Source organism: Mus caroli, unplaced genomic scaffold, assembly GCF_978045245.1.
Source record: "Mus caroli unplaced genomic scaffold, Mus_caroli_1 scaffold_20, whole genome shotgun sequence".
Taxonomy (NCBI): domain Eukaryota; kingdom Metazoa; phylum Chordata; class Mammalia; order Rodentia; family Muridae; genus Mus; species Mus caroli.
In genome coordinates, this window is record NW_028227275.1 from 21,280,254 (window position 1) to 21,306,071 (window position 25,818).

At 36.5% G+C, this 25,818-nt stretch overlaps 1 protein-coding gene across 1 annotated transcript; it reads right to left on the reverse strand.

Annotated features, from left to right (window-relative positions):
- Window positions 1-501: 501 nt before the first annotated feature.
- Window positions 502-21,661, reverse strand: LOC147000131 (cytochrome P450 2C37). Its single transcript, XM_085834135.1, has 9 exons — window positions 21,460-21,661; window positions 20,184-20,346; window positions 19,871-20,020; window positions 19,450-19,610; window positions 18,187-18,363; window positions 13,307-13,448; window positions 11,878-12,065; window positions 2,781-2,922; window positions 502-1,015 (listed from the first exon to the last, which is right to left on the reverse strand). Exons 1-9 carry the CDS (start codon window positions 21,625-21,627, stop codon window positions 834-836), a joined length of 1,473 nt encoding a protein of 490 aa, XP_085690261.1. The 5' UTR covers window positions 21,628-21,661; the 3' UTR covers window positions 502-833.
- Window positions 21,662-25,818: the final 4,157 nt, after the last annotated feature.

Sequence of the window (25,818 nt, forward strand, 5' to 3'; positions counted from 1 at the left end):
TCCTTGGATGATTATTCTTGATGAAAGATAAGAGAGGCACACCAAGCAAATGGTTTGCAATAGCATACTTTGTTCTAAGCTGATAACATGGGGAAAATCACATTTAGAATGTTTACCTTCCAGGTAAAAGTAAAGTAGGCCATGGTCACAACCCTGCAGGGGTATGTTTTTCCTTGTAACTTTTCCTCACAGTGTATACATGTTGGGGTACTGTTGTATGGCAGAGTAGACTTTTCTTTACTGCAGTACTAGGCTGGTCTCAGATGTCACATTGGAGCATGTTAAATATGGTGAGCACAGGGCTGTCCAAAGTATTCTTTCAAGGATAGGATGCATAATCTAGTGCAACTTTTGGAAGAAGGATGTGGCAGGTGTATCAGGTTGTTTTCTCTGCACTCTCTTATCACATCCGCTATATGTCTCTTTAAGTGGACCAAAATGATATATTAGAAATCCATTTTCTTTCATTTATTACTTGAACTGAAATAAAAGTCTAATAGGTATACCAAAACAATTTATTATTAAGAAAATGCAGAAGAGAAGTGACAGTGAATTATCCTGCAATAGTAATTTCAATTTTATGAGAGTATATTTAACTTGGGATCAGATACATATCACCACAGCACATGGTAACAGTGTTTTAGAAAATAGGAACTGTCAGAAATATTTGTGCAGAATCTGCAAATTGGTAACTGTATGTTCATAGAACCTTATGAAATTATGAGGAGGCAAAAGAACTGGATAAAAGTCAGTGTGTCCAGTATGGAAAGCAGTGAATTAAAGCCTCAGGGTGATCACAGAAGATGTCTCAGCTGGAGCCAGGCATTTGATTTTCAGGAAGGAATGAAGCAGAGCTGGAAAGCAGGAGGCACTGAGGCCAAACCAATGAGCATTGGGGTTATATCTATGTCCTTTGGGTGAACCAGAGGTTTCAGGTTGAAGTTCTGTAAAATGCTGGTTAGGAACAGGAACAGCTCCATGCGTGCCAGGCCTTCTCCTGCACATATCCGTTTCCCTGTGTAAAAATGTCAGAGGTAACTATGCCTTATTCACAAGTGTGAGCCTGAGACACACAAAACTCTTAACTAATATTGGAGGTTAAGAATAACTGTTGAGTTATTAGATGTATGGTTAGATGGACAAATGGCTGAGAAGATACCCTATCAGGCATGTTGCCAAAAGTGGGTCACATTTACTTCCTAAAGAGCATGTAATCTTAAGGAAATAGTAAGATCTATAGAATATGGTTGCAGAGCATTCAACTCAGGTCCTTTATAAGCAAGTTATCTTAACTGCTGAGTCGTGTCTTCAAACCCATTCTTACTTTTGTAAAAATGGCCCATTCTAGCAAGTTGAAGCTACGTGCTCATAATGACTTATCAGAACTGAGGAGCTATTGGCAAGTGATGGCTATAGAGAGAAGGAGAGCTAATTCAATAGTAGATGTGGCCCCTGGTAGGTTACCAAAGTTGCAGTGGATGACTCTATACTTATACACACAGTAGCATCATATAGAGGACTCAGTAGGCACATGAAATTGGGAGAGAGAATAGTGCTGGGGCTTATGGGACGACTGGAGGGATAAAATGCCAGTGAACTTGTTAAAAACATATTGGATGCAAGTAAGAAACATTCATAATACTTACATATTTTTAAATATTGTGCACTTTTTTGTTCCTGATCTCTATCACTAATGGGTATGTGGGTGTGGAAGCTCCCTTATAGAAGCAGGGGTTAGGGGAACAATATAAGGTGTTTGCAGAGGGGAAAACCAGAAGGGAGATGACATTTGAAATGTAAATAAATAAAATAACCAATAAAAACATTTAAAGAAACAATGTGATGATTCTTAACCGTTCCCTGTGATAGTGATGTGCCATTTTCTCTTACTGCACTAGTACAACTGTATCACTATGTTCACTCACATGTTTTTCTGACTGAACTTGATTTTTGGAGTTTCTCTGTGTTTTTAGAAACCTGTTTCTGCTTACCTAATCCAGGAGTTGAGGAAGGAGTAACAAGAATGAAGAAGCTAAAATATGACAATCTCCAAATTCATGATAAGTGGATAAAGCCTAAATGAAATTTAACTTCCTGAAGAAGTCATTACTGAGTTCTTGGATTCATTTTGATATAGCTAAAGGCAGAATGCAAATAACATAAAGTTTTGTTTTCTCAAATTGTCATAAATGATTGTGAAAACTAAGGTCTCACTTTTTTATGTTTTGACAGGGAACATGTTTCAACAAGGGCAACGCCTGGGCATTTGGAATACGCTCCTGATTATGCATAAATTACAAATTTAATAACCTTATGGGAGTCATCATATAGTGTGCAACAGTCACAATGTGCCGAGCTTTTGGCAAGTTTATGCTAGCTAATTTACGTCAACTTGACCAAAGCTAGTGTTATTTAGAAACAGGAAACCTCATTCATGAAAATGCCTGACCAGATTGCCCTGTAGGTAAGCCTGTGTGTCCCTATTTTTGATTGATGATTGATTTGGAAGGACCCTGCTCACTGTGGGTAGTGACACTTCTCACTTGGTGGCCCTGGGTTTCTTTAGATAGCAGGCTGAAGGAACTTGTTGGCAACACTCCTCTATGGCTTCCACATCATTTATAGACTCCAGTTACCTGCCTTGAATTTCTGTTCAGACTTTCTTGATGTGAGAGTACAAATTACAAGATGAAATTTTGTCTTAAATTGCTTTAGCTCATTGTGTTTTATGACACCAATTGAAACTGTAAATCAGACATATGAAAATGAGTTTGCATTACCTGTTGAGAAGGGCATGAAGTAGTCACTTTTCTTAAACTTTCCATTCCCATCTAGAAAGTGGCCAGGGTCAAACTTCTCTGGGTTGGGGAACTCCTTGCTATCATGCAGCACTGATGAGAGTGATGTTATTACAGTTGTTCCCTGGAACAACACACAACAGAGACACCAAGTTATAAAGAAATTATGGAGCTAAAACATATTAGGAAAATAATTTACTGTCTCTTCCATAAAAGGAGTTAATTTTTTTTAATTGCAAGGTCTTACTTTAAATACCTATACTTAGAAAAACTGAAAAATCTCAATGAAATGGATTATTTTCTAGATAGTTAACATGTACCAAATTCAAATCAAGATCAGGTAAACTATCTTAACAATTTCATATCCCCTAAGGACAGAGTAGCAGTCATTAAAACCTCCAACCCAAAATAGCACAGGGCCAGATTGTTTTAGTTTAGAATTCTAGCAGACTTTCAAAGAAGAGCCTATACCAGTATTCCTCAAATTACACCTCAAAATATTAACAGAAGGAACACTGCCAAACTCATTTTATGAAACCACAATCACCCTGATACTTAAACCACACAAAGGCTCAACAAAGAATGGGAACTTCATACCAATTTCTCTTCTGAACATTGATGTAAAAATACTCAATTAAATACTAGCAAAAGGAATCCATTAACATATCAAACCTTCATTCACCATGATAAAGTAGGCTTCATCCAATTGATTCAAGGATGGTTCAATATATGGAAATCTACCAATATATTCTGTTGTGGGCCATATCTGCCCTGCCACTGGGCATGGCTTCTTGGGGATGCTGAATTCAGGGAGTTTGACTGAGCTTATCCCATGCCACTTCTGGGAAGCACCAAGACACCAAACAAGCATGCTGGGAAAGCATAGTTTGAGATGTGGGAAAGCCAGAAATGTTTTGGGTGTCCCTGGGCCTGCAAAGAGAGTGGAACTTTGGGATTCTCAGTCTCTTGGATATCCAGACCCTTTTGGGAGTCACAGAAGAGCTGATAATGGAGATTGGGGACTTAGACTGGGGACCGTCTCTAGCATGGCGCTGAGGGAAAGGGAGCTCCAATTTGTCACAGAGGTTGGTGATTGTCTTTAGCTTACTGGAGGCACTCTGGAAGAACAGAGGGGTCCTATATAGGTGAATGTATTGCGGGTCTGTAGACAAAGGCCTTCTTCTGGTTCCTCATGATTGGTCTTGATTTAAGCAACAGTCCATTTTTAACCATATAGTATATTAGATGTTCATGGTATAAATTGGATGCATAAACCCTTTCTCAGGGTCTAATTTGAGATCAAATACCTTTTGCAGGGAGGAATGTCTGGGAAAGAAAGCTTATTGTCTAAGCCCTCAGGGCCTATAGGTACTTCATTAGCAAGGAGAACTCTCTTTTGGGCCTATGTGACCACAGGAAAGTTTCTTTAATTGAGTAACATGGCACCTATTCTAGGCTAGGAGTCTGCCAGGGAATGAGGAATTGCCTGTCTCAGGTTTGTGCCACCGAGTCTTCCAGGTCTCAACCTGTTCTACCTTCCAAGCTTCCTGGCATGGTTTTATTTCACACAATCCATTATATAAACAAACTTGAAGGAAAAAAAAAACATCATCATCTCATTAGATGCTGAAAAAGAAAGCCTTTGGCAGAATCCACTGACCCTTTATGCTAGATGTCTTGGGAAGATCAGGAATTCAATGTATATACCTAAATTATGTTTATTATATTTACTGTTAAAAGCAATATACAGCAAGCCAATAGTCAACTTGAAGCAATCCCACTAAAATCAGGAACAAGACAAGGCTGCCTGCTCTCTCCCTATCTATTCAATATAGTGCTTGAAATTTTAGCTAGAGCAATAAACAACAAAAGGAAATCAAAGGGATACAAATTAGAAAAGAAGAAGTCACGGCATCACTATTTGCAGATGATATGATGGTATATGTACATTCTACTAGAATACTGCTACAGGTGTTGAACAACTTCAGCAACGTATCTGTATATAAAATTAACTCAAAGGATTCAGTGAACCTCCTTTATACAAATGATAATTGGGTTGAGAAATAAATTAGAGAAACAACACACTTCGCAATAGCCACAAATAATATAAAATATCTTGGTGTAACTCTAACTAAGCTAGTGATAGAACTCTAAGACAAGAACTTCAAGTCACTGAAGAAAGAAATCAAAGAACACCTCAGAAGGTGTAAACATTTCCCATGCTTATAAATCTGTAGGATTAACATAGTGAAAATAGACATCTTACCAAAAGCAATCTACAGATTTATTGCAATTCCCATCAAAATTCCAATATAACTTTGTGTTGAAAAATTGAAAGAGCAATTCTCAACTTTATATGGAAACAAAATCCAGGGTAGCCAAAACAATTCTGAACAATAAAAGAACCTCTGGAGGAATCATCATTCCTGACCTCAATATGTAGTACAGAGCAATAGTGATAAAAACTGCACGGTATTGGTACAGAAATAAACAGGTTGATCAGTGAAGCAGACTTAAAGATGCAGAAAAAGAAGGGGTTAATATAAATGAGACCAGTGGTATTTCAAAACAGAGCAGGTTAGAAACAAGGTGGAATCTGAGATCAGTCCCAGTGATGTGGCTAACATGCCATCAATGACATTTAAAGTCAGAACTTTGGATTCTGGGACCAATACTGATGATTCTGTTCTACTTAGCCTCAGGTTTGGGCATGAGATTCTCACTACCTGCATCTCGAGTACATCATGTGGTCTTCACAAGTCACATAGATCATGGTTTCAAATGGAGTACTGTGTTTTGTGTGGTTAGTAATAAAAAGATTACTTAAGCAAAGTATACAACATTTAGAAGGAAAAATATTACTTGTTTTTGTTCCTTTAGGCAATTCATATATACAAAGATAATCATGGGATAAAGAGAAGAGTCTACTTTTTATGGAATCTATATATTTGAATAAATACAAATACATGGGACTATTTGTAGGATGGAAGAGGATAGGAAGGAGGAAAGACAGAAAATAAGGATAAGTTAAATAAAATAAAACAAAATATATTAAGAGTGATTAAGAAACTGGAAACAACTTAGATATCCCTCAACTTAAGAATGGATACAGGAAATGTGGTACATTTACACAATGGAATACTGTTCTGCTATTAAAAACAAGGTTATCATGAATTTTGTGGGCAGATGGAACTAAAAAGTATGATCCTGAGTGGGGTTACCCAGACCCAAAAGGACATGTATGGTATATAATCACTGATAAGTGGATATAAGCCAAAAAGTTCAGAATATCCATGATATAACTCATAGATCGTATGAAGTTTTAACAGGAAGGAAGGCCCAAGTGTGAACAATTCCACTTAGAAGGGGAAACAGAATGATCATGGAAGGTAGATGGAGGGAGGGAAGAATGTATCTGTGAGTGGTGAAGAGGATTGGAAAGGAGGGCAATATCAGGTATGGGGGAGAGAGGATAGAGGCCTCGAGGGCCAGGAGAATGAATAGAAATATGCAGCAGAGTGGGATTGGGCATGGAGGATGGGGTCCTCTAGATGTGAGAGGGATGTGAGAGGCCTCCAGGATTCAATTCTAGGGATGTCCATAGATGATATGTCCAACTGTGAGGAGATAGAATTTAGAGAGACCACCTCCAGTAGATAGACAAGGCAACCAGTGCAGGGACTGGCTCACCAATCCACATTTAAACACAGGGCCCCTAATGAAGGAGCTAGAGAAAGTACCCAAGGATCTAAAGGGGTCTGTATCCCTATAGGAGGAACAACTATATGAACTAACCAGTAGCTCCCAGAGCTGTGTCTCTAGTTGCATATGTAGCAGAGGATGGCCTAGTAAGCCATCAATGGGAGGAGAGGCCCTTGGTATTGTGAAGATCATATGCCTCAGTACAGGGGAAATGCCTGGGCAAGGAAGTGGGAGTGGGTGTGTTGGGGAGCAGAGTTAGGGGAGGGTATAGAGGGCTTTTGGGATAGCATTTGAAATGTAAATGAAGAAAATATCTAATAAAAATGTTAAGTTTAAAAAATTGTCAATAAATTTTCTCATTTCACATTAGAAAAAAATTGACTCAGAATTGTGTGTCTAATAGAAATGTAGGTATAAAAAGGAGCAGAGACTGAAGAGAAGTCCATCCAGTGAACAGTCCAACTGAGATCCATCCAATGGGCAAGCACCAATCTGTAACCCAGTCCCAAAAGGACATGTATGGCATGTATTCACTCATAAATTAGCCATAAAATACAGGTACTATGCTACAATTCATAGAGCCAAAGAAGCTAAACAAGAATTGAGGCCTAAGCAAGGAAGTTTGAATCTCACTTAGAAGGGGGAATAAAATAGTCATAGGAAACAGATGGAGGGAGGGAATTGGGAGGAAGAGTGTACTGGGAGGAGATTAGGTGTGAGGGGTTCAGGATTAGGTGTGGGGAATGACAGGAGTGATGGCTAAATGGCCATGAAAATGAATGGAAATCTGCAATTGATGGGGTAAGGAGGTGAGGGGCATCTCCAGGATGATATAGAGAACAAGAATAGAGAAGAAGTCCAAGAAACAACGGAGGTGACCTTAGCTGTGACTCACTACACTTGGGATATGGAACCTGAAGAGGCCACCTCGTGTAGTCAGGCAGGAACCTGAGTGGAACAATAGAGACACCAACCTGCCCTCAAGTGTTCAACCCCCAATCTGTCATGTCTACAAGAAATGCAGGCACTTGTGGTAGAACAGAGAATGAAGGAGTGACCATCCAATAAGCAGCCCAAGTAGAGACCCATGTCATAAGCTAGCATCAATCCCTAGCATTATTAATAATACTCTCTTATGCTTCCAGAGAGGAGCATGTTTTCCTTTGAGAGGCTATACCTAGCAGTGGACTCAGACAGAGACAGAAACCCACAGCCAAATGGTGGATGGATCTTAGGGACTCTTATGGAAGAATAAAAGGAAGGATTGCAGGGATCCAAGAGGACAGAAACTCCACAGGAAGACCAACAGTGTCAACTAACCTGGACCTGCAGGGCTCTCAGAATCTAAACCACCAACCAAAGAATATACTCCAAGCTGACCTAGTCCTCTGTGCACATATTTAGCAAATGTGCAGCCTGGTCTTCATGTGGGTATCAAGCAACTGCAGCACGGGTAATCACAAAAAGCTGATCCCATATGTGGGAGCTGTTCTAGGTTGGCAGCCTTGTCTGGCCTCAGTACAGGAGGAAGTACCTAATCTCTTAGAAGTGCCAAGGTGGAGTTATGCAGGCAGCTGTGTGTGTAGGGGAGCAGCACCTGATTAGAGAAGAAGGGAAGGGGTTATGGGAGAAGGATTGTGGGAGGCAGTGATTCAGAGTGGAGTCAGTGAGCAATGGATATAAAGTGAATAAGTAAAAATAAAATGAAAATAAAATAAAATTAAGTAGTGATGGTCATGTTTTTACTGCAATTATAGCTAAAAAGGAATCAGCTTCTGAAGATGTGTGTAGATGTTTTGAGCTGGTGCTGGCAGATTCTCTTCACATAATAAAGCTGATATCTATTATATGTAAGTACACTGTAGCTGTCTTCAGACACTCCAGAAGAGGGAGTCAGATCTCCTTACGGATGGTTGTGAGCCACCATGTGGTTGCTGGGATTTGAACTCTGGACCTTCAGAAGAGCAGTCAGGTGCTCTTGGACATAGTACTACCGGAGGATCCAGCAATACCTCTCCTGGGCATATATCCAGAAGATGTCCCAACCGGTAAAAAGGACACATGCTCCAATATGTTCATAGCAGCCCTATTTATAATAGCCAGAAGCTGGAAAGAACCCAGATGTCCCTCAACAGAGGAATGGATACAGAAATTATGGTACATTTACACAATGGAGTACTACTCAGCCATTAAAAAGAATGAATTTATGAAATTCCTAGCCAAATGGATGGACCTGGAGGGCATCATCTTGAGTGAAGTAACACAATCACAAAAGAACTCACACAATATGTATTCACTGATAAGTGGATATTAGCCCAAAACTTAGGATACCCAAGATATAAGATACAATTTGCTAAACGCATGAAACTCAAGAAGAATGAAGACCAACGTGTGGACACTGTACACCTTCTTAGAATTGGGAACAAAACACCCAGGGAAGGAGTTACAAAGTTCGTAGCTGTGATGAAAGGATGGACCATTTAGAGACTGCCGTATCCAGGGATCCATCCCATAAGCAGCTTCTAAACGCTGACACCATTGCATACACTAGCAAGATTTTGCTGAAAGGACCCAAATATAGCTGTCTCTTGTGAGACGATGCCGGGGCCTAGCAAGCACAGGAGTGGATGTTCACAGTCAGCTATTGGATGTATCACAGGGCTCCCAATGGAGAAGCTAGAGAAAGTACCCAAGGAGCTAAAGGGATCTGCAACCCTATTGTTGGAACAACATGATGTACTAACCAGAACCCCGGAGCTCTTGTCTCTAGCTGCATATGTATCGAAAGATGGCCTAGTCGGCCATCAATGGAAAGAGAGGCCCATTGGACTTGCAAACTTTATATGCCCCAATATAGGGGAATGCCAGGGCCAAAAGAATGGGAATGGGTGGGTAGGGAAGTGGGGGCGCTATGGGGGACTTTTGGGATAGCATTGGAAATGTAATTGAGGAAAATATGTAATAAAAATATTAAAAATCAAAAAAAAATAAAGCTGATATCACATAATCCTCAAACTTCTAACAGCTGGGAATGTTCTGTATAATGCTTTCACAGGCTGTAATCCTTTCTCTCCATTCTGTTTGTCTGTTGTCTATCTGTCTGTCTGTCTGTCTATCTGTCTGTCTGTCTGTCTGTCTCTCCTTCTGACTCTGATCATGAAAACTTAACCGAACGTGTTTTAAATAAAAAAAAAGAAAGAATATTTTTGGTGTGTGGAAAGCCTGTGAAAATTACATTTCAGACTCCATAACTATGGTCTACAGCCCTCCTCATTTGTTTGCAGAGCATCAGTGACTGCTCTCTCCTACAATGACTGAACTCAAAGGACTAGGAGCATTTTCATGCCTTATTGCATTGGGAAAGCTGCAGGCAATGTTGATTGTTTCTTATCTTAGCCTGCTATCTCTACTGAGATCTTTGGCTCCAGGTGGACAAAGAAAGTCACATGTTTGTGACAGCATTGTTATTGTAAAAGGCTGTGTTCACAGCTACATCGGGATGTTTATTTCTGTAACAAGAGTTTTATGTAGGAAAAGAGTGCATTATCCCAGCTCACCATACCCAACAGAGAACAGTCACATCAGGAACAGCTAGCAAAGCAGTGAAGGAGTTTGAGTTCAGCAGATGCAACACTCTAAATATGACAGTAAACCCGAGGAGGGGATCAGGGAAATAGGTCACTCCTGTCATAATCTTTAGCCTATTTAGCATTTAGTTAGGTGTAAAGGCATAAACAAGTTACATTATAATAGCATAAACTTCAGTACTGAAAAGCAAAATTTTATCCCAGGTATGTGCTTTGACCAAAACAAAAGAATGAACATTCCACCAAGTCTGATCATAGGGTATGACCCATTACCACTTGGTAAAATCAATTCAACTTTTGCCATAGAATGAAATTAGTAATTATTTGTATTAATGTTCCCCACAAAATAGAATCTCTACATATATTATTTTAAAATATTAAAATAGAAAGCCTTTACATTGTTAACTAAAATATCTGTTTTTGTAGGTATGAATTTGAGAGTACCTGAAAGATGCTAGTCAAAAGGTTATTATTCTAAACTTAGTAGACTCTCTCATAATTAATCTGATGTATATACATTTTATTTTATGAAGTATATATATATATATATATATAAAATGTTTTCCAGTCATATCCAATTCTACATCAGGGGCAGAGTTCTACATTAATGACACCCCAAGGAAGAAGATGTTAGATTAAATTCAAGTGAATCCATTTGCTTAGAGTAGTTATACTTAGTGATAAAACATTAGTCAATACATTGATTATAACTATGGGTGCAGAAAGTAAACTTGGAAAGAATGTCCACACTGTGTAACTAAAATTCATGTCAAAGGAAGAGATTATAGTCTTATTCTGATAAAAATTAAAAATCTTAAGACATCAATCGTGACTACAGTCTTGAACCTTCAAGTTATACTGCTTGTTGATCAGAAATAAAACTGGTTTGTCCATTAGATTAGTGGAACCTCTTCATTCAATCATTTCTATCTTATAGCATTCATATCTACATCAGCTATTTTCTGGGAGGGTTACATGAATGAATAGCTTGAGTTATTAATTTGAGTTATTTTACTTCTTTCTATTCAACTATGTATCATCATCATTGGATTTTAGTGGTGTAGAAATTAAAAAGCAGCTCTGTTAAGTAATATCCACAATTTATTGATTGCTGCAATAGTAATGTAAGCAGAAATTAAGAAGAATATGAAAAAAATACATAGAAAATAAACTCAGAAAACACTTTGAAATTCCACATACTCTTACAGATAAATGAGTAGAAGAATTAGTTAATTTTGCAAGGGTAATTAAAGTAAGAAAAAAATAATGAAATAAATTGTTTCTACAAACCTTTTAAAAATTCAAAGACACTAGAAAATTATAGTAAGAGAGCATTAACTACTCAGTAAAAGTCTGAGAAAAATATTTCAATAAAAGTCTAAAAAAATAAGCTACATCATTGAAAAGAAAGTATTACTCCCCAAAATAAACAGTCCAAATAAAGGAATGACACAAACGTAGGGATGAATTGAAGAATTCAGGATATAAACTCTTTGTAATTAATTGTTAATATTTTAATAATTCTAACAATGTCCAGAGGAGTTTTTGGAAAAATCAAGAAAAAGTTGGGACATAAACATGGAAATGTAAGCACCTAAAGTTTACTAAAATATTTGGAAAGAAGAGCAAATTTGGAAGTGACACTGCTATGACCCTGCCTCCTGTAGAGCTGCTCTCCCATCCATGAATCAGCATAAGGCACTCATAGCAGTATATAACTCTGTGGATTGGAGTCACATTGTGAACCCAGGAGCATCAAAAGCATAGAGATGCAAAAAACATAAGCTTACCTTGGGGATGAAGTAGTTCCTGAATTTAATGTCACAGGTCACTTCATGGGGCAGGCTGTTGGGGATGAGGTCAATGAATCTCTGGACTTCATGAATCATGGCATCGGTATAGGGCATGTGGCTCCTGTCCTGCATGCATGGGCTTCGATGCTTGCCGATCACATGCTCAATTTCTTCTTGGACTTTAGCTTATTGGTCACAGTGAGAAGTGTTGGAAAAGAGAGAAGTGACATGTTTTTTTTTTTTTTTCACAACAATGCAGGCCTATCTAGAGCCTAATGAAGGTGCCTTAAAGTGTTATTCAAAAAAGTTTTGAAAAGGCCTCTGATCGGTAAGCACACACACATAGATCACACACACACACACACACACACACACACACACACACACACACACACAGACCATATACACTGCAATTGTATCCCTACCACTCACTCACTTACAATAGTTACTACTTGTGTGTAAAGTATTTCTCTCTGTCTCTGTCTCTCTCTTTCTCTGTCTATAAATACACATTTATACATGTGAATTTGCCCACATTTTCTTAGGCATTGGAGGCAGGATGACATTCTTAGATTCTTAGGTGTTCTTCAGGAGTCTTTCTCTTTGTTTCTTCTCAGATTCTAAGACCCTTCAGTGAATTGATTAAGCTAGAACCTCTATCCAGTGAACACCTCAGTTATCTTGTCTTCATATATCCAGTGCTAAGATTACAAACATGGGCCACCATGTCAGATATTTAAAATGGGCTCTGGGAAATGTGGCATGTTTGTCACAATAATGCAAGGTCATCCAGGGCATGGAGACTATGCCTCAGCAGAATTATAAACATACATTTCATGATCAAGAATAAATTTAGGTGTACAGAACTGCTATGACATAGATTTATGATGCTGTCCTATCAAATTAGGATTATTATTCATTAGCATATGTTTATTATTTTGAGTCATGATAAAATATAGGTAATTAAATATTTTAAACAATAAATTTAAGTAGAGTGACCTGTTATGATAGTCATTGATGAAAGACATTTGGAATCAGATTTTTGTTAAAATTCAATATTTATTTTCAATTTATATGCATGCATACATATGTAGTTTTAAACTATATTCTCCAACTATTTTCTCATTATGCAACAGTGACAAGAATCAAGTAAAACCTATTTGTATGTTCCAAAATCCTCCATTAGGGGAATAAAACAATATGCAACCACAGTCCAATATATTCAGGTGGTGCCTACCACCTGCCTGGGAACCTAGAACATTTTCTTAGTCACCTTTCTACAGACAGTGGAAATAGAAAATGAAATACTGAGATGTTAAATGACAACATGCAGATATTTGTTAAAATTCAATGATGCAGGTGGTTAGCCAGCATCTTATCAGCCTCTTACAAGAGCACAGTAGTTCAATACCTGTATCATCCTCACCTGTGACATGTGGATACTTCAACAGGAGTAAGAGAGCATATCTCAGTGTTGTGCTTGTTGTCTCTGTTCCAGCAGAAAAAAGATCAGTCACTGTTATTGCCAGGTGTTCAAGCCGATTTTGCAGTGGTTGACTGCCATCTTCCTAAGAATGGTTTGATACAATAATTTGATTTATTTGTTTATTTTTTACTGAACACAAAACTACAACAAATCTACAATATTGGACAAAGTCATTTTGTGGCCAACACACTGTCTCTAAATGTACATAAAATAATGGTGAAAACTAATATGACTTTTCAGATACTGTGGTATTGATTGTCTAAATTCCATTTTTATATTTATATTTCTTTTTTTTTTTTAGATTTATTTTATTTATTATATCTAAGTACACTGTAGCTGTCTTCAGATGTACCAGAAGAGGGCATCAGATCTCATTACGGGTGGTTGTGAGCCACCATGTGGTTGCTGGGATTTGAACTTCGGACCTTCGGAAGAGCAGTCAGGTGCTCTTACCTACTGAGCCATCTCACCAGCCCATATTTATATTTCTTGTTTGTCTAAAATTGAATTCCAAAGATTATCTGCCCAGGTGTGTGTATGTTTTCATGTTCAATGTTTCATGTTTTCATGTACAAAGTCTGTAGAAAATATGGAAAAAAGAAGATGATTTTGTTTCTTTATGTCGATATTCTCTCATTAAAATCTGTTTTAAAATCTGTTTAGTTCATATGATAAACATAATAAAAACATTGGCAGACACTTGGCTCTAATGCTTTATGCCTAATATACTATTTCAACACAGAGTTACAAGAAGTCTCTTTGTTCCTAAGTTCAATAGATTCTTGATAGAGTACTCCTAACTAGATTTCTTTTTATTTGTGAGGAAACTTAAATTAATAGCAAGTGAAAAACTACAAATTTGGTATTAGATCTGTAGCAAACATTTTATGAAGAATTACTAATTCTTCACAAAATTATAGAGAATTATATAAAGAATTATATGGTATTAACTTTTTAAAAAGTTATTCATGGACTCAAATTTCTGTAGACTTACCATAAAGTTCAAATAGTGTTAAAGAGTTAAGAAAACATATCTAGCAAGATTATATTGACACAGTGAATATGACCTGGGTCCATCGCATGTGTTATCAACTAGCAACATGGTCTATGGAATAGGGAGGGATGGAAGGACTACCTGATCTGAGGAGACATAGGTCACAAAGAAAGAGTGATAACCACTCATGACAAGGGATCAAGGGATCACAGAGATACTAGGAGAAAAGCAGTTCATGAATTTGAGAAGATGATGTGCTGCAGAATTATCAACAAGGCTAGAGCTTTAAATGCTCTGACAGGGGATAATAGATAAAACATCATTATCATTTTTAAATATCAAATTGATCATAATTTTATAATCTCTAAGTTGCTTCTTGTGTGTTTTATATTGTATAACCAACATTATTAAATCACTAACTTTCTTTGTATTGATATCTGCCATATAAAACCGCTCATCTCTGTAATGCAGCTCCAAATCATTTTCTAACCACGAATATAGCATGGCTTGCATCAAAATTATCCTCAAATACCTATAAAGGTTTACACTAAAAACCGAATACTTTTATTTCTGTACATTGAAATGGTAATTTTATTTCCATATTCTGCAATGCATTTGGATACAAAATGGTGCAATTGTGGAAGTTATATCTTAACAGTAACAAACATCTGTCTACATGTATTTAAGGATTGCTCAGCAATATGGGAGTCATGCTGTTACTGGAAACCTATTCAACTATTCTATTGAAGTAATAATTCTTAAAATAGTAAACTTCTTACTTGTATTATAAATAATTTTCTTAGTACCAATAGACTAGTGCAGCTTTCACATGTCATCAATAAAGCTTCTTTATGGAGCAAATGGAGAAAGAATCAACTATTTAAATTGCAGAGAACAACTGACTATGGGTTTCCCTCTCCCGAATTATAACACTTACAATATAACTCTGATATTTAAAACTTGGGCATATCTTGGAAGAAGAGAAAGGAAGAGTGTAAGATCCAAGTGCAAGATTGCTTCTTCTAGATATGAGAGGGAAGCTATGACCAACTCAAAAATGTTTTTTTTGAAAACTATGTGAACAATGATAACATCAGAGGATGGCCTAGTAAGTCATCAATGGGAGGAGAGGCCCTTGGTCCTGTGAGGGCTCTATGCCTCAGTGTAGGGTAATACCAGGGTGTGTAGGTGGGAGTGGATATGTTGGTGTGCTTGGGTGGGGGGGGGGGAGGGGGTAGGGGATTTTTGGAGGGAAAACCAGGAAAGGGGATAATATTTGAAATGTAAATAAAGAAAATATCAAATCAAAAACAGGAAAAATAAAGATATAGAGTTGACCTTATATTTGTGCTAAATTAAAAAATAATAGAATTGTAAATGCATCTGCATCAAATGAGTGACCTTCAATAAACAGGAAGCAGACATTCCAAAGACTAATGAATTGTTTTATAATAAAAGTATGAAATTTATCATAATTAATATTCAATTGTATACATAGCATCTAGAAAGAATGAATTGATTAGAAATCAATGACTTTTAGAACAATAGAAATTATCTAAATCTAAAACACCTATACAGAATACTTCATTCACCACTGAAGTAAATATTCTTCAGGAAAGAGAAATTTTAGCTTCACCTAATCTCAATAAAAGTAACTGCATCAATGTCATACAAAGCACACACACACACACACACACATATATATATATATATATATATATATATATATAAAATCCTATGTAAGTCAAAATAGGAAAAAACCCTAATAGTAGTAAATTGTGTCAGTATAATTACAAGGTTAAAAATTAAACTTAGTTATGACTCTCTACAATAGAAATTAGTGAACTAAAATGAAATCAAAGATATAATCACATTTATAGTAGTGGAAAAAAGGCAAAATTTCATAATCAAAGACAAAAGATGTACACACTTCAAACCATTTCTGATAGTAAGAAACAAAAACTATATTAGTAAGTGGAAAATTGCTCATGAAAAAGTATTTGAAATTGGAATTTTTTCAAATAATGGAAATATTACTCAAAGCAATGTAATTAATCACTTCCAACAGTAAAAAATTTAAAATGGGAAATATAATCCACAGATTCAAATGAAACTGTGGAGAATATTCCCCAAATGTGGAAACTTACTACAGACAGATTATAAAAATTAAAGTGTTGCAGTGTTGACCAAGAATCAGTATAAAGACCCAAAGAACTTAAATGTCTAGATATTCAGACCAAACTCTCTCACACAAGAAATAAAACTTTAAAAAACTAAAGGATCTTTTATCTATTAAATTATATATTGTCTATTAAAAATTACAGCAGTTCTTTACAAAGATAAATATGAAATTACCATTTGAATTAGAAACCACAGTTATTGGATATTTGCACACATAAAATGAAAACATGATATCAAAAATCATATACACATATATTCCCAGATAAATTACTGAGGCAAGATAGACATAGAAATAACACAAAGATACATGAATGATGAATATCTGCATTGTGGTTCTTATCCTTGTAAATTAAATTTGCTGTAAAAGTAGTAGGAAGTATGGAAACAAACTACACTTACAGGAACATCTAAGATTTTATGCAAGTGCAAGAAGACAGAAAATAAAGTCTCATACACAAAGAGCTGGTTTAGATGTCAGTTTACTCAGTCTCAGAGAAAGAGGTAACTATAAAGACAGAAATCACTCTAACAGTTACTAATAATGTGGTGGAGGTTGAGTAGTAGTTGTTAATTACTGTGCTATGTTTTGGAGAATGAGATATCATCTTGAAAGAAGATTCTTGGTAGGTGCAGTATTTCAAAATGCATTAAATAATACTACAGTGCATTCAAAGTACGCTTATTAGCATCATATGTTAGTTTTATGTCTGTTTTAAAAATGGAACAACTCATTAAAATCATTGAGAGATTAAGTGCAATTTTTGTATGAGTACCCACTGGCCACTTTGTAGAACGTGCTAACATATCTTAAAATTTAAATGGAAATGTAAAGGATCCAGAATGGTCAAGCAGTCTGGCAAACTGAGTACTGATGTTGAGAAGCTCAATTTTTAACAGTATTTTAAATACTATTAAAGTGTTTCAGGAAAGAATCTATGTGAACTGGACTGCTAGCAAAGGATATACAGAGAGATAAGGGGAGCAGATCTGATTCTCTCCAATAATCATGGATATTTATTAGTGATTGCTTTTTTAAGTGAGAATATCTCAGAAACTTTAGGGAAACTGTGTTCTTCCAAAATTATACAATGCCATCAGTTAAACCTTACAACATGCCCAAATAATTCCCATCTCTATCCCCACTGGGGCAAATTAATTGGGGATTATATTCAAAGCTTTACTCTTTCATCTACCCACTTTTACCAAGGTACACCTCTCCCTACATCATTCAGTCCTTTCAAGATCCCCTTTACATCAGTACAAGTATGTCACTATTAATTTTAACCTGTAGGATGTTAGTGATCCATCCCTGTGGTATGATGATATCTGTGTCCATGGTAAGATAGGACAGTTCATGATGTATGAGTAAGTGGGTGTTTGTTTCATCCCATCTACCGTTTCTGTGACTTTTCTCCTCACAAGATGGTTTTAAATTTTCTCTTTTGTTTGTAATTTAAAAACCATTGTCAATTAACAAATTAATTCTATTTCTTCCATTCACACTCAAACAAAATAATAATTACTAAATTGTTTTTCACATAGTATTGTTATGATTTTAGACATCATTTGAAATTAGTGAGTATTCAGTGTACTGTAAAGAACTGGATCAATTTAGTAATTGTATAAATGTATATAAACTCTTTACCTGGCCTCCATTAATTAGGAAATAATCAATAAAGTCCCGAGGAATTGTAACATCCAATGTTTCTTCATGTTCTTTTATTTTCTCCAAAAGGAAATTTTTAATGCAAGCATAATTTTTAAAAAATTGGTTATGACTTCCTGGACAATAATCAAGCAGAGCAGGATATGTATTGCAAACCTATAGGGAATTCAAAAATTTACTAAATGAATACATTGTAATGAAATAACTAAAGTGTATTTATATCATACCACATGATTGATTTGCATTGATAGATCAAAATATGTACTTTAATTCATCTTACGTAGGTAGTTTTTTCATACATGCTAATTTTCTATTCTAATAGAGAAATATGAGGGAGAAATTACTGCACAAATGACCAAAGAACATAGCAAAAATTTCACACTCACATATCTTTTTTTTGTGCAGAAGATGTTCATGTGTGTTCTTCAATAGCTCCAAGAACTCTAATCTTGTGTTTGAAATACCACATATGTAAATTACTTACACTCATACTCTACAGAAGAACTTGAGATGTCTGGGTGACTTGATTTACAGAAGAAACTTAATACCTGAAGATTTTATTCTTACCAAGCAGCTTTTTACACAAAAGAGTTTATGCCTTAAAATAAATTATATACCAAAACCTGTGTGGGGTTTTATATACAGTCATTCTTTATGCAGTTTGCATGAAAGGTTAGTTCAGCATAAGCCAATTCTGGGAGGATGCTTATGGTCCACACAGAATGGAATCATGCACCTTGTAACTTCTTCCTCTTACCCTGTAAACTAGAGTTCTTGCTTATGCGCCAACCCAATGCTTCTTGGCAGCATCATTGCCACCCATATTCTTTCTCTTTAAGAGAATAGTCTTTCTGTACTAAGATATTCCTTTCTGGTAATATGATGAAGATGTGTGTAATTGTTGAAAAGAGGCCAATAAATTTACGTAGTAGAAGAATGTCCTAAGAATTACTTGCCAACTTTCTAGAAGCAAATACAGTACTTAATCAAAATATTTTTGTGGTAGTTAATAGGGAAATCAATAGAGAGGAAGCTAGCAGGCCAAAGCTATCCTGGCATTGCCCCTTCTGGTTTTCCATTTGTATAGCAAGAGGTTTAGAACTTGCTTTCTAATATTCATTCCATACTACATAAGTCAGAACTGTGATGTCTGGTCACCTCACTACTCGGTCCTTGTTCAGTGTGACCCACGAATAAGAAAGAGCAAAGTGTGTTCTCAGAATCAAGGAATCATGACTTCACCTGCAACCAAGGGGTGCTCAGAATCTTGGTTATTTCATTCAGTTTTTCCATCAAGTTAAGAAAATCCCGATCTTTATAATCAAAACGATCCTGGAAAATAATTGAGCAGATGACATTGCAGGGAGCACAACCCAGGATGAAGGTGGGATCACAGGGTGAGCCTGAAAATTTGAAAACAAGTGTAAAATATTATTAAAATACACAGAGAAGATACATTGCCCTTGTTATCATGTTAAGATACTTTATTTATTCTATGCTACATTTATGCTAAGGGCAATGCATGGCTTGGCCATTCACTGGATCATTAACAGGAGACCTATACACCTCATTAAAAAATACTTCAAATAGGATAGGAACAAAATCACTCATACAGCCATACCTAGATCAAGAAGTAAATGCCACGTTCTAAACCTGCACTTACCATTGGTTTTCCTAAGTTCCTCCACAAGGCAACGTGCTTCCTCTTGAACACGGTCCTCAATGCTTCTTTTTCCCATGCCCAAATTCCGCAGAGTCATGAGTGAGAATCGCCTCGTGTTTTTCCAAACATTTCCTTTACTAAATGCAATGCCTAAAGAAACAAGAACACACAGTAGAGAGTACATCCTGGAGACAGAAGAAGGAGATGCCTGGTGGCAGCCATAGAATCCCAAACTGTGCCTCAGGAGCAGAGATGGCCTCTGCTTACCATCCTTTAGCTCACTATGCATACTATGCAGTATATGTATACTTACCCATTCCATTAGCAGCTTTATCAAAAACTGGGAGCCTTCCCCTTCCAGAAAACTCCTCCCCATGGTCAACCAGCGCTTCCTTCACTGCCTCATAGCCATGCAACACCACAGTGGGCTTCCTGCCCAAATATAGAGTATACACAGGGCCATAAACTTTTGATAACTAGAAATAGAAAGAAAATGGAAACATTAGGAAAATGCCATTTTATTCTCAATGGTTTAGAACACTTTTAGACTGGTAATAGTACTGTGCAATAATATTTTTATCTAGAAAGACTCTTTAAATTGCATGTACCTTGAATTTTGTGTATTTATCATATGTGAATGATCTATAGTGTGACAAGAAATCACACAGACAGCTGACATACTGATGACTCTAAAATATCACACTATGATATTAGGCATGTCTCTTCATCTTATTTCACAAAGAAACTGAAGAATGATAATTGTACTTTCATTTCTAGGGCACTATTGCAAAAAAGTAAAGAATTAAATACAACTCTTCTTATTCTCTATTGGATGCTCATGCTCACTTCACACAGAAACAGCCATCATATGACTACAGCAGGATCAGATGTGAAACTTCTCCTATAGAAACAGCAGAACCTGTGACAATGAAACCTAAATTCCTCAGTCACAAGTAATGAAAGTGTCTAGTTCTTTATAATTGTTACCAGCCTATAGAAAGCAGGCATCATAGCAAGTGCACCACAGAATGCAGCACTAGTGGAGAAAACATATTATCACCAGGAAATGTTCTGGGCCCAAGGAACAGGTCTTGTAAGTAATAAAAATAGATTAGCAAGATATGATATATACTATGACAAACTATTTGTGGCTTTCATTTCCTGTGTGAGGCCATGTCCAGAGATTTTCCCTCCTTTCTAGCATCAGTTAAGTATTTATTGTTAAGCACCACATGCTAATCCAGGAACAATCAGTGTCTAAACTTCTGACTGATTGAATGAAATTTTCAACAGTCTCCACCTTCAGCCAAAATAATAGAAAATATTTAGAAAATTAGGATTTGAATAAGCACAACTTTCCAATTCTGTGATTATATTATAAAATGCAATGACATAAGTGTTCTTCAACCTGAAACCTTGCTCATTACTAATTTCCCAGCCAGGACTAGTGACAAAAGAATAGACACATTACAGTTTCCTACTTAATTAACATTTTAAAATAATATTGCTCCAGTGATAGAATTTTATTGAAAGCATCATGACTGATATATCCCTGTGCAAAATACTGGAGGAGCATAAGGCATACTTACATTGGTGAAGGATTGGCAGATGTCCTTCACATCTATCTGAAGGATGTTTCCAATAATTGGAAGAGGAGTGGGGCCAGGAGGGAGCTTCCCTCTTTCAGAGCTCTGTCTCCAGAGTGAGAGGAGAAACAGACATGAGAGAGTGAGCACCAGGACCAGGATTGGATCCATGGAGATACTTCTTACTGACACAGCTGTGATTGGGGCAGGTTTTTGTAGTGCAGTTGCAGAGCAATCAATTGCACTTTGGCATATTCTTGACTAATCAAACATTGTTTAATCTCTCATTCAACTAGACTTTGCTATAAAACTAGGACAAAAAAGAACTTCTTTTATCTTGTTCTTTATGCTGCACCCATAAGAGATTTTGCCGTAATTTCTTGAGTTGTTTATGACCAATGTTGCTGATAAATATGAACATTAAAAGAAATCTTTACAATATCAATGTTTATTTCTTGAAAACACTTTAATCTTTAAAAATTATTTTATGAGATTTATAGTATCATTGTGTCTTTTTTCCTTCCTTTTCTCATCCCAAAACTCTCCTACTTATAATTCTTTGTTTTCTCCATAATCCATGACCTCTTTTCTCTTTCACAGTTGTTATATACATATTTCTATTCACATATATATTTCTAAATTATAAGTATAGCACGCTAAATCTGTACAATGGTGATTGGATTTTTTCAGGATTGATCATTTGAAATTGTATAACCAATTGCGCTCTATCTTGGGTAAAACTGTTTCTGCAGCTGTCAGCTTTCCTCATTTTCTGTAGTGCTTTGTGTACAGTTGAGGTCTTCATGCAAATGTGTCTACTGCTGTTGTTCTCTAAATTAAATTTAGAGAGTAGTTTTATTGAAACAACGGGTGTAGCATCTGACTTCCCTAGGAGACACACTCACTTTAGTTAACTTTTAAATAAATGGAAATTCTTCAAAAGTCTCTATTCTCAGGTTTGTGTTCATGTAAGACTTATGTTTGTCTCCCTATGAAGTTCCGGCTAGCCTCAAACTTAATGTTCATATTCTGTTTCCTCCCATGAGTAGCAATATATGCATACATTACTATTTCTATATTTAACTGTGTATTTAAAGTGGTTCTAGCAAAAAAGCAGTTGGACATACATTCTGCCTAGTGATTCCTTACAACTCCATAATTTATGCTTGGAGCTATATAACTAAGCAAAAATTGTTATATATTAGGCACAATTTTTTTAAGTAAGAAAACAAATGTTGTTGCTACATAGAGAAACCTGTGTGGCTTTTACTATTGTGGAACCCAATGGTGGAAGGTTAAACTTACTGTATTTTCTATCTGTAACAGTTTAACCTAACATAAAAATTGCCAGTTTCTAAGAGTTCATAGCTGGACAAACTTAGGATTCAATGTGATTATCTCATGGTTTCTGGTATTGCTTTGAATTTACCACAGAGTCTCAAAATTTTAAGGTTCTCCATGTCCCTGTATTTCAGAAGTTAGCCTGGATTACCATGTCTGAGCAGAAGACAATGTGTAAACACATTTGGAGTAGTGTACTTTCTAGACTTTGTAACATCTCCGGCTATTTTGCTTTTTTTTTCTGTTTAAGGATCAAAACCAGTTCCTATAAAAGACCACGGTGTTTAGAATTGAATACCTGGCCTAAGTTATCAAAGGAACTTCATTACTAGAAGAATGACATGTATTATTTAAGTGGTAATGACATTGTTCAATCGAAGGCTCCTCTGTAAAGATGTTATCACACAAACTTTCTGGTTTCCATCTGTACTGGAAGCTGATCCTGTACCACAACACTCCATACACAAATACCACTGGGAGAGTGCGTGTCTTTCAGGAGTGCTGACACACCTGAGAGCACAGGTAAGACCAACAGTTCTGCTCAAATTACTTGCCCATGAGCGACCAACCAAGAGCCATCAGAACACAGCAACCAAGGAACATCTGGGGACAGGATCATTCTGGCTTCTGTCTGTACTCCGGAGCTGACCCTGTGCTATTGATCTCCATACCCAAATTCATCCAGGAGAGAACTGATCTCCTAGGAGTACTGACAAAGAGGCTTGCAGAGAAGTGAAAAGCCATAGTCAGAGACAAGACCAGCTAACAGCAGAGATAAGCAGATGACAAGAGGCAAGGGAAAGAACATAAGCAACAGAAACCAAGGCTATTTGGCATCATCAGAACACAGTTCACCCAGCACAGTAAGCCCTGGATACCCCAACACACCAGAAAATAATCTGATTTTAACACATCTCACGATGATGATAGAGGACTTTAAGAAGGACATAAGTAAATTCCTTAAAAAAATACAGGAGAACACAGGTAAATATGTAGAACCCTTAAAGAGGAAAGACAAAATCTCCTTAAAGTATTACAGGAAAACACAACCAAACAGGTCAAGGAATTGAACAAAACCATCCAGGATCTAAAAATGCAAAGAGAAACAATAAAGAAATCACAAAAGGAGACAACCCTGGAGATAGCAAACCTAAGAAGGAGATCAGTAGTCATAGATGCAAGAATCACCAACAGAATACAAAAGATAGAAGAGAGAATCTCAGGTGCAGAAGATACCATAGAAAACATTGACATCAGATTCCTGAGGCAGTTCTGTCAATTTTCATTTTTTTACTCTTTTATGTGTGATTGATTTTCTTTTTTAAGAATGATTATTTCCATTTGAGCATGAGAAACTGAGATTTATAGATTCATAACCTTGATGAAAGCAGAGACAAATGGTACAGAAGGACTTGAGTCTACTGTCATTTCCCTGCACAGAAACATTCCATTTTCTTGTATCCAACATATTTATTGACTTTGCCCTATGCTTCAAAAACAACTTTAATCAATATCAAACAAAATAAACAAAGATCTGGCAAATAAGGTTATCACTGTTTTTATTGCATGGAGTTCAGAACAGTTTGCTTTTATAACTTGTTGAACTTTGTGATGCAGGCTTTTGCCAGTCTACAATGCAGTAAACAGTAATTTGTGGTGATGCACATTGCCCTACACTCCCCCGAATTCACACAACTTAGTTTTTTGATAAGTAAGTTCTGTATATTTATTTAACAGCAGCATCATTTTTCACTTTGAAAAATGGTTGTTTATTCTCAGTTTATCCTTTTTTTTTCCTGTTGGCTGATCCATTGCTATAATGAAAGAAATAAATCCCTTAGAGAGAGGGGAATCTTTCCAATGTGTCTTTGTTAATTCCTTGACTTTCATACATCATATTTTGATTTCACTATAATCTGTGCTCTAATTTCTCATGGATCTGCCCTTCATCCCAGAACCCCGAACTTAACATTCTCATTTTTTTAACCCATCATGTCCAGTATAGACTTTGTGGTATGTGGTGTTTTACTTAATAGGGAACACACTTTTAATGAAAACCAAATATACTATTTCTGGAAGCTTTCAATTATTAGTAGATTCTCAGCTATTGGTGAGACAATAGAATCAACCCAACCAACACATACTTGATGGAATTTTGTCTGGCTTGAATGTCTAGATATCTTGTATTTTTTGTCACAACTGTTTGAGTTCATATATTCTGTTCCCCACCTGTTTTACTTCTGGCTTTTACAATTTTTTAATTCTTTGTGTGTGTGTGTGTGTGTGTGTGTGTGTGTGTGTGTGTGTGTGTGGTTCCTCTGCTCTCAGCATTGTTCTACCATGCATTTGTCAACAGCCATGAATTCACACAATGACTCCACTGTGGAGATTGGCTAGCTATGCATCAAGGAGATGCATTTATGTTCTGCCTGCATATCTGTCAGAAGATGCCAGATCCTCTGGAATTATAGACAGTTGTGAGCTGCTATATGGTTGCTGAAGATAGAACTTGGATTTTCTGGAAGAGCAGCCAGTACTCTTAACCACTGAGTCATAGCTCCAGAACTCTGTGTTTTGATTAATTTACTTACTTTGATATATAAAGGTAGGGAGCTTATCAGCCATGCTTCTCAGCATTGTGCAGATTCAGTAAAATTGGTGGAAAAGTTTAAAAATAAAACTACAGAAAAGGAAAAAAAAATAGACTATTCGGTGCTATTCTCCTGTAAACTAACAGCAAAATTTAGATCATCCCTTAAAATATTTTTTATTTGATAACTATTTTATTTACATTTCAAATGTTATTCCATTTCCTCGTTTCCCTCCCTCGTGGAAACACCTTATCACATCCTCACTCCCCTTGATTTTTTTTTTTTTTGGTTTTTCGAGACAGGGTTTCTCTTTATAGCTCTGGCTGTCCTGGCGCTCACTTTGTAGACCAAGCTGGCCTCGAACTCAGAAATCTGCCTGCCTCTGCCTCCCGAGTGCTGGGATTAAAGGCGTGCGCCACAACGCCCGGCT

What these genes read in the sequence shown, in the direction of transcription:
- LOC147000131 (XM_085834135.1), bottom strand. Translation starts at nt 21,627, where the DNA reads ATGGATCCAATCCTGGTCCTGGTGCTCACTCTCTCATGTCTGTTTCTC. An exon ending in TAAAGCTGCTAATGGAATGG is followed by an intron (nt 20,021 to 20,183) that starts GTAAGTATACAT and finishes TTGTTTCTTTAG; the next exon opens with GCATTGCATTTAGTAAAGGA. An exon ending in GGAACTTAGGAAAACCAATG is followed by an intron (nt 19,611 to 19,870) that starts GTAAGTGCAGGT and finishes TCAAATTTTCAG; the next exon opens with GCTCACCCTGTGATCCCACC.